The 13,232-nt window shown below is 49.4% G+C and overlaps 1 protein-coding gene across 2 annotated transcripts; it reads right to left on the bottom strand.

Moving 5' to 3' along the window:
- Positions 1 to 878: 878 nt before the first annotated feature.
- LOC122543196 (vitamin K-dependent gamma-carboxylase-like) lies at positions 879 to 12,656 on the bottom strand. 2 transcript variants are annotated; one of them, XM_043681640.1, is made up of 4 exons: positions 12,340 to 12,591; positions 10,421 to 10,618; positions 2,054 to 2,212; positions 879 to 1,048 (listed from the first exon to the last, which is right to left on the bottom strand). In XM_043681640.1, exons 1-4 carry the CDS (start codon positions 12,374 to 12,376, stop codon positions 879 to 881), a joined length of 564 nt encoding a protein of 187 aa, XP_043537575.1. In that variant the 5' UTR covers positions 12,377 to 12,591. The 2 variants fall into 2 exon arrangements, with proteins under 2 accessions (XP_043537575.1, XP_043537576.1); XM_043681641.1 differs by lacking the exon at positions 879 to 1,048 and adding an exon at positions 1,894 to 2,000 and having other exon boundaries at positions 2,155 to 2,212; positions 12,340 to 12,656.
- Positions 12,657 to 13,232: the final 576 nt, after the last annotated feature.

Raw genomic sequence — 13,232 nt, 5'->3', positions numbered from 1 at the left:
TGGAGTTGCAGGTAGATAGGATAGTGAAGAAGGCGTTTGGTATGCTTTCCTTTATTGGTCAGAGTATTGAGTACAGGAGTTGGGAGGTCATGTTGCGGCTGTACAGGACATTGGTTAGGCCACTGTTGGAATATTGTGAAAGAAAGATTTCATTAAACTTGAAAGGGTGTGGAAAACATTTACAAGGACTTTGGAGGGTTTGAGCATTGAAAGAGGCTGGGGCTGTTTTCCCTGGAGCGTCGGAGGCTGAGGGGTGACCTTATCGAGGTTTATAAAATCATGAGGGGGTATGGATAGGGTAAATAAACAAGGTCTTTTCCCCTGGGGTGGGGGAGTCCAGAACTAGAGGGGCATAGGTTTAGGATGAGAGGGGAAAGATATAAAAGGGAGCTAAGGGGTAACTTTTTCACACAGAGGGTGGTACGTGTATGGAATGAGCTGCCAGAGGATGTGGTGGAGGCTGGTACAATGACAGCATTTAAAAGGCATCTGGATGGGTATATGAATAGGAAGGGTTTGGAGGGATATGGGCCGGGTGCTGGCAGGTGGGACTAGGTTGGATTGGGATATCTGGGTCAGCATGGACGGGTTGGACCGAAGGGTCTGTTTCCGTGCTGTCCGACTCTATGACTAAATGGGACTCGATTCGGTTAGGATAACTGGTCGGCGAGTTAGGCCAAAGGGTCGGTTTCTGTGCTGTAATAACTCTAAATCAGGGAGCTTAGTACCATGTTTGCGTTAACCAAATTTCACTTCACGTTTTATTCAGAAAACATCTTTGCGAGTTGCACAGGTCAGCGATCGCTCAGAAAAGAGTCTTCATAGATAAGGAGGAGGGGATAGGCAGCTCCCCATCGGAGCCAGGGTCCCCAGCTCCCTTACCAGTATCGGTTGGCGTCCATCAGGGTGAGCTGGAAGCCAATGAGGCCGTACAGGTAGGAGTGGTTGTTCCAGGCCGTCTTATCGAGGAAGAAATTGTACCAGTAGGGGATGAGGAACATAAGGCACGACAGCCGGTAGAAACAGCCCAGCATAATGCCCAGGGCCCCTGCAAAGACAGAGAGAGAGAGAGAGAGAGAGAGAGAGAGAGAGAGAAGAGAGACAGAGAGACAGAGAGACAGAGAGACAGAGAGACAGAGAGACAGAGAGACAGAGAGACAGAGAGACAGAGAGACAGAGAGACAGAGAGACAGAGAGACAGAGAGACAGAGAGACAGAGAGACAGAGAGACAGAGAGACAGAGAGACAGAGAGACAGAGAGACAGAGAGACAGAGAGACAGAGAGACAGAGAGACAGAGAGACAGAGAGACAGAGAGACAGAGAGACAGAGAGACAGAGAGACAGAGAGACAGAGAGACAGAGAGACAGAGAGACAGAGAGACAGAGAGACAGAGAGACAGAGAGACAGAGAGACAGAGAGACAGAGAGACAGAGAGACAGAGAGACAGAGAGACAGAGAGACAGAGAGACAGAGAGACAGAGAGACAGAGAGACAGAGAGACAGAGAGACAGAGAGACAGAGAGACAGAGAGACAGAGAGACAGAGAGACAGAGAGACAGAGAGAGACAGGAAGGCAGAGAGGCAGAGAGACACAATGAAACAGAGAGAGGCAGAGAGAAAACTCCATTATTATGGACACACACAGCCCTGAACGAGACCCATCATATCCGGCCCAGCTCTCAGAGAGACACTAACGCCCATCCCGTTTCCCCCGACCCCTGCCCGCTCCCAGTGAGCTTGTGTGACCCTTTCACCTTCAGCCGGTCCCCCCAATCTTGTAGGGGGCCACAGCTGCACTCCAATGTGCCTGTGGTCAGGGGCAGGGTACCTCAAACCCTTAAGCCCACCCCCCCCCCACCCCCCGCTTGCCTTCCATCCACAGCCTCTCATACCTGACCCCCTTCCGTAACGGCGACAACTCTCCCTCTCTACACTGTCCCTGGCGATGTCTCCCCTTGAGCCTCGTCGGGTGGTGGGTGAGGGGTGGGGGAATGCTCCCTAGAGAAAAAAAAAAAAGAGGGCGAGAGAGAGAGAGGGAGACGGGGACTTACCCAGCCACATAACCACAAAGACGACATACATCCAATCCAAAGGGAGCGGGTCCAGGGAGTTGAACAATGGGAAGCGACAGACCACCAGTCCGTCAAAGTACCTGAAATCCAACGAGCTCAGGCCTCGCTCCTGGGGGATATCCAGGGCCATCAGAAAACCTGCAGGAGGAACAACACAGAGGCTTTGGAGAGGAAAACTTTTTTTTTTAAATCGCAGATTCAGACGTTCCTGCGACGCCTCTTTGAAACAGCACCCTCTCCAACAACAAAATAAAAACATTTCTCAATCAGCGACGGACTGTTTTGTGAGTCCCCCCCCGCAGCTGAACTGCCCGCACTGGTGGTGCACACTTGAAGAGTGACCACTCGGGAGGTGGTAGTGGGAGGGGAGGTGCATGACATAGTCTTTTGCATCAAACACTCCCCTCCCCTCAGCCAAACCACGCCAGGAAACGCTTTGGGATACCAAAGAGAACGGATGAAATTCTTCCGTTTTGGAAAGATCGGGCCTTCCCGGAAATTCCTCGGGATTCCAGCAATCAGTGGGCACCCGGGGGGGGGGGGGGGCAAACTCTCCCCTGGTTGGAGTCGTACCTGGCACCACAGGAAGGTGGTGGTGGTTGTTGGAGGGTCAGTCATCTCAGCCCCAGGACATCCCCTGCAGGAGTCCCTCAGGGTAGGACCCTAGGCCCAACCACCTTCAGCTGCTTCCTCAATGACCTTCCCTCCATCACAAGGTCAGACGTGGGGATGTGCACCAATGATTGCACGATGTTCAGCACCATTCGCGACTGAAGCAGTCTGCGACAAGATCTGGGCAATATCCAGGCTTGTGCTGATAAGTGACAAGTAATATTCATGCCACACAAATGCCAGACTATAACCATCACCAATACGAGACCATCTAACCATTGTCCCTTGACATTCAATGGTGTTACCATCACTGAATCCCCCCACTATCAACATCCTGGGGGTGACCATCTCCAACAAGAGAGAATCTAACCATCATCCCTTGAGATTCAATGGTGTTACCATCACTGAATCCCCCCACTATCAACATCCTGGGGGTTACCGTCTCCAACAAGAGAGAATCTAACCATCACCCCCTTGACATTCAATGGTGTTACCATCACTGAATCCCCCCCCACTATCAACATCCTGGGGGTTACCATTGACCAGAAACTGAACTGGACCAGCCCCATATAATTGAGGATGTCTGATTTTTAAGACTTCACTGACTAATTGTTAACCCTCGCTGACCAGCCATCTGAAAGGGGTCTCTCGGTGTAATGTCTGTCCAAAAGAGAGTTGACTTGCTGTAACTGAGGCTCAGTAGCAGCAGTGGGTACCATCTACAAGACGCACTGCAGCAACTCCCCCAGGCTCCTCAGGCAGCACCTTCCAAACCCCACGGCCACTTCCATCGGGAAGGACAAGGGGCAGCAGGTACATGGGAACACCACCCCCTGCAAGTTCCCCTCCGAGCCCCTCACCGTCCCGACTCGGGAATATATCGGCCGTTCCTACAGTGTCAATGAGTCAGAATCCTGGGGCTCCCACCCTCAGGGTGTTTGAGAAAACATTCAGAGGTAGCCCTGGCCATCAGGCTGGTATTAAAATTGCGCAAATGGAAAAGAACATTCGGACCAGCTCGGAAACCACATGCCAGCACCACGTAACCAAAACCAGGAGAGAAAACCGTCTCTTCTGTTAAAAATACACGCAGGTACAGAGCTCATGAACTGTGGCTGTCCACATGGGCCCAATTATCTCGCCCCCACGTAACAAGCTCCGGACGCTTTGAATTTCACGAGAAATCTGGGAAAGATTAGAAATGGAAAGAACAAGCTGTTGCTGACGTTTCTCTTGGAGATCGAACGATGGACCTACCAGAGGTTTGGTGGAGGCATCGGGAAAATGGCACAAGCAAGCTGGGCAACGGAGTGGGGCTAACGGAGTCAGCACGGACACTGACGGGCTGAACGGCCTGCTCTTTATTGCGTCACGTCGCAGCATGAAGACAAGTGCCCGCAGCTCCTTGGAATCGGGAGCCATAGAGATGTACAGCAACGGGGGTCTGGATGACAGTGGTGCCGGAAAAGCACAGCAGGTCAGGCAGCATCCGAGGAGCAGGAAAATCGATGTTTCGGGCAAAAGCCCTTCAGGCATTCCTGATGAAGGGCTTTTGCCCAAAATGTCGATTTCCCTGCCCCTCGGATGCTGCCTGACCTGCTGTGCTTTTCCAGCACCACTCTCATCGAGACTCTGGTTTCCAGCATCTGCAGTCCTTGTTTTTAACCTATGTACAGCAATGGAAACAGACCCTTCGGTCCAACCCGTCCATGCTGACCCAGATATCCCAACCCCATCTAGTCCCACCTGCCAGCACCCGGCCCATATCCCTCCAAACCCTTCCTATTCATATACCCATCCAAATGCCTCTTAAATGTTGTACCAGCCTCCACCACTTCCTCTGGCAGCTCATTCCATACACGTACCACCCTCTGCATGAAAAAGTTGCCCCTTAGGTCTCTTTTATATCTTTGCCCTCTCACCCTAAACCTATGCCCCTCCAGCTCTAGACTCCCCCACCCCAGGGAAAAGACTTTGCCTATTTACCCTAACCATGCCCCTCATGAGTTATAGACCTCTATAAGGTCACCCCCTCAGCCTCCGACGCTCCAAGGAAAACAGCCCCAGCCTGTTCAGCCTCTCCCTGTACCTCAAATCCTCCAACCCAGGCAGCATCCTTTTAAATCTTTCCTGAACCCTTTCAACTTTCGCAACATTTTTCCGATAGCAAGGAGCAGGCCGTTCGGTCCAATCCATCCGTGCTGACCCGATATGCTAAATTAATCTCCTTCCATTCGCCAGCACTTGGCCCATATCCCTTCCTATTCATGTACCCATCCAGACGCCTTTTAAATGCGGTCATTGTACCAGCCTCCACCACTTCTTCTGGCAACTCATTCCACACACATACCACCCTCTGCGAGAAAACGTTGCCCCTTAGGTCCCTTTTAAATCTTTCCCTTCTCACCTATACTCTCGAGCTTTAGACTCCCTTACCCTGGGGAAAAGTTGTTAGCCTCTCTCATGATTTTACAAACCTCGATAAGGCATCTGATGTTTCAGGGAAAACAGCCCCGGCCTATTCAGCCTCTCGCTCCGACAGCCTTGTAAATCTTTTCCAAACCCTTTCAAGTTTAACGACATATTTCCTACAGCAGGGAGCCTGGGACTGAATGCAGTATTCCAACCACGAAAACAAACTGAGATCAAAAAAAAAAACGATCGCTCATTTCTAAAGAGAAGTTTTGAAAGTCAAGCCACATATAAAACAAGATTTAAGGATGCACAGAATTCAGACAATTTTCAGCGATCGATTTGCAAATAAGGTCTCTAATGAGGCGCTCAGAATCATTTATCGTGACAGACAACCGCATTTTTTAAAAAAAAAAACGTCGAGGTTTCTTGAGCAAATGTAATTCAGTCGCGTGAGGTTTGGAGTTGAAACTGCAATGTTAAAGAGGTGGCAGGGGGGGATTGAAGTTAAGGTGGGTCCGAAATCTCTTCTTCTGGGGTTGCCAAATTTGCCCTCTCTGGGGAGGGGACAACACGGGAAGAGATTGTGTAACACTCTTACCGGTCGTGCGGGGACGAATATTTTAATGAATTAGAAAAATCACCAGGGGTGGCGTAGGCTGGTGATGGAGCATCTCCCCCAAGACTACCTCACAAACATGGCGCACCACAAAACGGAGCGGTTTTACGAGACATGGCGGCCCTTTCTAAATTATATTGAGGCAGACTTACCAGCAATATTAATTAGGTATAGCCGTGGGAATCAGTATGGACGCCCGTGGGGTCCTGGGAGGGCGAGACTGGGGGGGGGGAAAGAACAATGACTGGTATTCCCAGGGATGGCAGCCTGGTGGGATGAGTGAGGTAGAACAACGTAGTGCGATATAATTTAAGTTAATTTGAATTCAGTTTAATTTAACTGAAACTAAACTACAAACAAATTAAATAAAAGTTAAGTATATACGTTTGTTTTGGTAGAATAGTAGGTAGTTCATAGAACATAGAACAGTACAGCACAGAACAGGCCCTTCAGCCCACGATGTTGTGCCGACCACTGGTCCTCATGTCTGCACCCTCAAATTTCTGTGACCATATGCGTGTCCAGGAGTCTCTTAAATGTCCCCAATGACCCTGCCTCCAAAACTGCTGCTGGCAACGCATTCCACGCTCTCACAACCCTCTGTGTAAAGAACCCGCCTCTGACATCCCCTCTATACTTTCCTCCAACCAGCTTAAAACTATGACCCCCTCGTGTTAGTCATTTCTGCCCTGGGAAATAGAGTCGATAGCCAGAGACTATCTATGCCTGTCACTATCTTGTATACCTCAATTGGGTCCCCTCTCCTCCTCCCTTTCTCCAATGAAAAAAAAAGTCCGAGCTCAGTCAACCTCTCCTCATAAGATAAGCCCTCCAGTCCAGGCAGCATCCTGGTAAACCTCCTCTGAACCCTCTCCAAAGCATCCACATCTTTCTTATAATAGGGCCACCAGAACTGGACGCAGTATTCCAAGTGCGGTCTAACCGAAGTTTTATAGAGCTGCAACAAGATCTCACGACTCTTAAACTCAATACCCCTGTTAATGAAAGCCAAAACACCATATTCTTTCTTAACAACCCTGTCATTACGAATTGTATTATGACTTTGTGTACTGTCTCTATTTTTCCTTTGTTTGATTTTTTTTGTATATAGATGTTTCATAAAAGATTTTAAAAAGGTTTCTAATAAAAGTATTTATGTTAAAAAAAAGCGACAGGTGATGGGAGGTCAGGAATAGAGTTTGGTTTGGCTGTATCAGCTCCTCTGTGACTCCCCTCCTCTAGGTATGAGTGTCAATCCTTCAAGAGGAATGGGAGGAATCCGTCTAACGGGGACTAGGGATTGCCGGGGACACTCCTTCGGAACAAAAAGAGATCATGAAAATACAGAAGGTGACCATTCGGTCCATCAAGTCGACATCATCTCTCTGTAAAGCAATCTAGTCAGTGCCCTCCACACCATCCTTTCCACACCATATTGTTTCCATGGACTTGCGCAAAGTCTTCAATGAGGTTCTGCATGGGTAAACCAATCAGTTAAAATGTTGGATCACGTGGGATTCAGGGTGGGCTGGCCAATAGGATGCAAACTTGGCCTGACAGTAGGGGACAGAGGGTAGTGGTGGTTGGTGGTGGAGGATTGTTTTTCAGACTGGAGGCCTGTGACCAGCGGTGTTCCACAGGGATTGGTGCTGGGTCCTCTCTTGCTGGTCATTTACATAAACACAGTTTGTACATTTGTGAATGACACCAAAATTGGTGGTATAGTGGACAGGCTATCTGAGATTGCAAAGAGATCTTGGTCAACGGGCAGATGGCGTTTAATTTGGATATTGCATTTTGGCAAAAGGTAACAAAGACAAGACCTATACAAGTAATGGGAAGGCCCTGGGTAGAACAGAGAGACCTAGGGGTTCAGGTACATAATTCTTTGAAATTTGCATATGGGGCGGCACGGTGGCTCTGTGGTTAGCACTGCTGCCTCACAGCACCAGCGTCTCAGGTTCGATTCCAGCCTCGGGCGACCATCTGTGTGGAGTTTGCACATTCTCCCCGTGTCTGCGTGGGTTTCCTCCAGGTGCTCCAGTTTCCTCCCACAATCCAAAGATGTGCAGGTTAGGGTGGATTGGCCATGCTAAATTACCCATAGTGCTCAGGGATGTGCAGGTTAGGGTGGATTGGCCATGCTAAATTACCCATAGTGCTCAGGGATGTGCAGGTTAGGGTGGATTGGCCATGCTAAATTACCCATAGTGCTCAGGGATGTTCAGGTTAGGGTGGATTGGCTGTGCTAAATTGCCCATAGTGTTAGGTGCATTAGCCAGAGGGAAATGGGTCTGGGTGGGTTACTCTTCAGAGGGTTGGTGTGGACTGGTTGGGCCAAAGGGCCTGTTTCCACACCGTAGAGAATCTAATCTGATCAGGTGGAGAGGGAGATATTTGGTACGCTTGCCTTCATGGCTCACATCTTGGGAGTACAAGATTTGAGACGTCACGTTGGGGTTGTACAGGACATTGGTGAGACCTCTTCTGGTGCACTGTGCCCAGTTCTGGTCACCCTGTTATATAGGAAGGATATTATTAAACTGGAGAGGGTTCTGAAAAGATTTAGCTGGATGCTAATGGAGGGTTTGAGTTATTACGAGAAGCTGGGACTTTTATCACTGGAGTGTCGGAGGCTGAGGGGTGATCTTATAGAGGTTTATAAAATCATGAGGGAGCATGGATAAGGTGACTGGCAAAGCTCTTTTCCCTAGGGTGGGAGAGTTCAAGACTAGGGGGAATATTTTTAAAGTGAGAGGGGAAAGATATTTTTAAAAAAAAAGGACATGAGGGGCAAATTTTTTTTAAAAAACACAGAGCGTGGAATGGACATCCAGAGGAAGTGATGGATGCAGGTACAGACATTTGAAAAAGTATGTGAATAGGGAAAGGTTTGACAGAATATAGGCCAAGCACAGGCAGGTGTGTCTGGTTCAGTTTGGGAATATGGTTGGCACGGACTAGTTGGGCCGAAGGGTCTGTTTTTGTGGTGTATGACTCTGCTTCTGCTGCTTTCGTTGGCAAAGGATTCATTCCCACTCACTGCGGGGATTTTAAAAAAAAAGAAACTCTTTCTCACGATCCCCGCCCCCCCCCCAACCATCTCTTGCTCGAATTATTCAGTGCCTCGTTTTTCTCAAATTTAATAGAGGCAAGTTGGAAGCTTAATGTGTCCATGGCACCATCCTTTGCAAACAAAAGGAACATGTCCAGGCACAACGTACTTTTCAACTGAGCGAAAAATGTTTCGGGTCTGTTGTTATTTGGCGCACTCTCCAGAACGACAGCTCAAACAAAGTCAACTTGCTTGACCATCAGCCTTTAGCTCACGCGATACAAATTGTCTTTGCCAAAGAAATTTGCCATTGGTCCCGCTCAAATGCAAGACAGAAAGTTTCCCCATTATCCTCCAATCCCTTTAGACCCAAGCATTGCATCCAACTTTTTTTTTCCAAGATGGCGGCAGAGTAGGAAGCTGAATCTAAGGCTCGTCACCTTTCTTTCTCTTTCTTTTTCCCTCCTTTTTTTTACTTTTGCTCTTTTTCTCCCTTTGTTTTCTTTTCTATGAAGCCTTAGAGAGTGGCGGGTGAAGGTGGAGATCTCTGTTGGCAGCAACGCCGGGATGAACCAGACATGGCTCTACTCCAGCCCGGGTTCTCCCAGCCGGCGAGCGAGGAGCAGATCGTGGCCTGACTCCCCCGGCCTGGATTCTCAGGCTAGGCCGAGGCTCCACACCCACAGGCCAGGCCGAGGCGCCTGAACGAAGAGAAAGATGGTCTCGGCCTGGTGTGGCATTCTTCGCTGGCGGAAGCTTCCGGCCTAGCCACAAAACAGCATAACCCTCTCTCACTTGTATCCTTACATACAGATAAGGAGGGACACCACTTCGACTGGGACAACACATCCAGCCATGGACAAGCCAAACAGACACGCACAAGAATTCCTAGAAGCATGGCATTCCAACTGGAATTCTATTAACAAACACATCGAATTCGACCCCATCTACCACCCCCTGAAAAAAACCAGCAAGTGGCCTCATAACAGGAAATAACATCACCACAGGAAATGACATCACCAACCCAAACATATAAATAGAAAGCGGGGATTATGAGCAGTGCTTCGCCTGAGGCCCACTGAAGAGATTACCTAATAGGGCAAACCTACATCCAGGCCTAGAATCCGATGGCCCGGAATGGTGGTCTCAGCCCAGCTACATCGTTCCTAACTCGACTTTCCTCAAACCATTCCCTGAACTGTCATGAAATTTGACTTAATTTTACTTTTGTTAAACATCATCAGGCACGATTTCTGTCATTGATGTTGGAACTGTGGTGGGGGCAACTTTCCACATGGAAGTACACACGACAATAAATTTCCATTCCAACTCCTCGAAAGCTCTCTGCAGCCTGACCCCACCAGGAAAAAAAAACGATATTCAGCTCCTCTGTTCTTCCAGTCACTTCACATTACATTCCATCGGCCACATTTTGGCCCACTCACCAATCCCGTCCCTCAAATCGCCTGTGGATTGCTTACGCTATTCCCAGCCGGACTTCACAACAGGACCTGCGGCTCTCTCAGGACTGCATTGGGGTAGCAGCCTTGTGCTCCGACCTCTCACTGGGACAGGTGGCCCGAGAGGCGACACTTCAGCCGCTGAGCGCGTCGACGTTTGAAGAGAACGAGGGTGGGGCCGTACTCACCGAAGAGAAACCTGAAGACGCCGAGACAGGCCGGGTCCGTGGGCCGGTTCAGAAGGCTAACAAATCGACGCCAGTTTCGGAAATCCGACAGCTCGAACCCAAAGATCCTCTTCGTTCTGCTGACCCGCCCCTCCACCCCTTCGTCCTGCGGGACACTCCTCTCAGGCACATTCGGAGGATGGGAACCTAATGATGAGTCTTCACAAACCCCAACCCAACACCACCCCCCAAGAAAGAAAACATAATTCATTTTCATGTTTTTAAGATTAGATTCCCTACAGTGTGGAAATAGACCCTTCGGTCCAACCAGTCCACACCGACCCTCCGAAGAGTAACCCACCACAACCCATTTCCCTCTGACTAATGCACCTAATATTATGGGCAATTTAGCATAGCCAATCCACCCTAACCTGCACATCCCTGAACACTATGGGTAATTTAGCACGGCCAATCCACCCTAACCTGCACATCCCTGAGCACTATGGGTAACTTAGCATGGCCAATCCACCCTAACCTGCACATCTTTGGATTGTGGGAGGAAACCGGAGCAAACCCACACAAACACAGGGAGAATATGCAAATTCTACACAGACAGTCGCCCGAGACTGGAATCGAACCTAGGTCCCTAGCGCTGTGAGGCAGCAGTACTAACCACTGAGCCACCGTGCCACCCCAATTGCCCTTTGTTGCTGTCTACTTTTGGAACATCCCCTTCCCCCCCTCCACCCGAAAATAATTTTGCATAATATCACACGTACGTGAGAGTTTTTTTCCCTCTTTATTCATTCGCGGGATGACAGCATCGCTGGCTAGGCCATTATTTATTGCCCATCCCCAATTGGCAGTTAAGAGCTGGGTCTGGGTCACATGTAGGCCCAGACCAGGTAAGCATGACAGTTTCCTTCCCTCAAAGACATGAGTGAACCAGATGGGGTTTTCCGACAAGGAGTCTCACCTTGAGACTCTTAATTCTTGACTGAATTGAAAATTCCACCATGGTGGGATTCAAACTTGTGTGCCCAGAACATTATCTGGTTTAACAGGCCAGCGATAATGCTGATAGGCCATTACCTCCTCAATGGGTAGCATTGTGGCACAGTGGTTAGCGCTGCTGCCTCACAGCGCCAGGGTCTTGGGTTCGATTCCACCCTCAGGCGACCGTGTGGAGTTTGCGCACTCCCCTGAGTTTCCCAGAAAGATGTGCAGGTTGGTGGGGGGGGGGGAAGAATGCCATGCTAAATTACCCCAGGGCCAGTGCAGATGAGGGTGGATTGACCCTGGAAAATGCAAAGTCATGGGGGGAGGGGTTGGATAGGTGGGACGCTGTTCAAAAGCTGTCAGCGTGGACGTAGGATTCTATTTTTCCTCCTGAAATGTACAGTGCAGCTCGCACCACAGGCCAGTTAGCTGGCAACGCAGGTTTGATTCCTGTCACCCCACTGAGATGACCAATTCCCCCACCCCTACTCATACCGGTCACCCTCAGGTTAAAACCCCGCTTTGGGAGACAGCTTTCCTGGTGACTCTATTAGGGATCCGTCCTTTCAAAAACAAAAAAATTCATCTGGTGGGGGTTGCCTTAAAATACTTCGACTGCCACCAGCCGGTAAATGTTTTTTTGAGCCCCTTTCAATATGAGGGCTGGGCAAGGCATGTTTAATTCCAAAGGGTTTAGAGATTGCAGACCCTTCCCATTTATAACCCCTCCTCCCCCAGTTATAAATCATTCCCCATTATTTATTTTGGCAGGAATGCTAATGTGGACCCTTGTTCTGAGGTGGCATTTTTTCTTGCTCAAGTTGTGTGGTGAGGGGGTAAGGCTTTTCATTTTGTTTTGGCTGGGGTTTTGTAGTTCCCACCCCCCCCCCTCCCTCAACAAACACACATTCACCCCCGTCAGTCTCAGCCCAAACACTCACCCGTCAGTTTCAGTCTGTCCTCTCTCTCTCGCTTCATGGCTGCAGTGCACCCACGTCCCCACACTCTCTGTCAGAGAGAATAGGCCACACAGTCACATCAGATCCACAGAGCTCGAGTCGCAAAGTCTCCCTGCCCTCCCCCTTTATATATATATATATAGAGAGAGCCAAACGTTGCATAAACGTTTCCTTAAGCTCCTCCCAAAAGCTGAGTGGAGCCTCTGTGTTACAGAACAGCAGGGCTCTGGTGTAAACACAGACAGGATTTATTGCTCCCAGATCTAGGGGAAGAGGGTGCACTCTGTCTTTCTTAGCTGACACTTTTGACGGTGCTCCCCTTTAAGGTAGTGTCATTCCCCCCCTCCCCAGGCGCTAGACAAACGCACGTCCCTTCCTCCACCACCAACCTCAGTAAAACTGTAGCTTCAGGTGGCTCTGTAAGGAGTAAGTGTGTCCCCCCGCCAAGACAGATCCCTTTAGTCTGCAGTCTCTGGCTGTGCACTAGAATTACACACTCTTAGACATCAAAGTGATTTAAAATGTGTCTCCCAGCGACCTGTTTTGACTCATGTTAGTGATTAACCCCGTCAGCTCTGGATGACTTAACCCTTTCTTAACCGATTTTACTCAAGGCAGTGAAGAAAGCTAATGGCATGCTGGCCTTCATAACAAGAGGAATTGAGTACAGAAGCAAAGAGGTGCTTCTGCAGCCGCACAGGGCCCTGGTGAGACCACACCTGGAGTACTGTGTGCAGTTCTGGTCTCCAAATTTGAGAAAAGACATTCTGGCTATTGAGGGAGTGCAGCGTAGATTCACGAGGTCAATTCTTGGAATGGCGGGATTACCTTACACTGAAAGACTGAAGCATCTGGGCTTGTATACCCTTGAGTTT

This window comes from Chiloscyllium plagiosum, chromosome 42 (genome assembly GCF_004010195.1).
Source record: "Chiloscyllium plagiosum isolate BGI_BamShark_2017 chromosome 42, ASM401019v2, whole genome shotgun sequence".
In the NCBI taxonomy this organism is placed as follows: domain Eukaryota; kingdom Metazoa; phylum Chordata; class Chondrichthyes; order Orectolobiformes; family Hemiscylliidae; genus Chiloscyllium; species Chiloscyllium plagiosum.
Note: the sequence above shows the minus strand (reverse complement) of the source record. Positions and strands in the feature narration are given on the sequence as shown.

Coding starts and splice junctions, on each gene's coding strand:
- LOC122543196 (XM_043681640.1), bottom strand. CDS start 12,376: ATGAAGCGAGAGAGAGAGGACAGACTGAAACTGACGG. Junction 10,619..12,339: donor GGACAGACTGAAACTGACGG/GTGAGTGTTTGG, acceptor GGGTTTGTGAAG/ACTCATCATTAGGTTCCCAT. Junction 1,049..2,053: donor CTTTGTGGTTATGTGGCTGG/GTAAGTCCCCGT, acceptor CTGTCTTTGCAG/GGGCCCTGGGCATTATGCTG.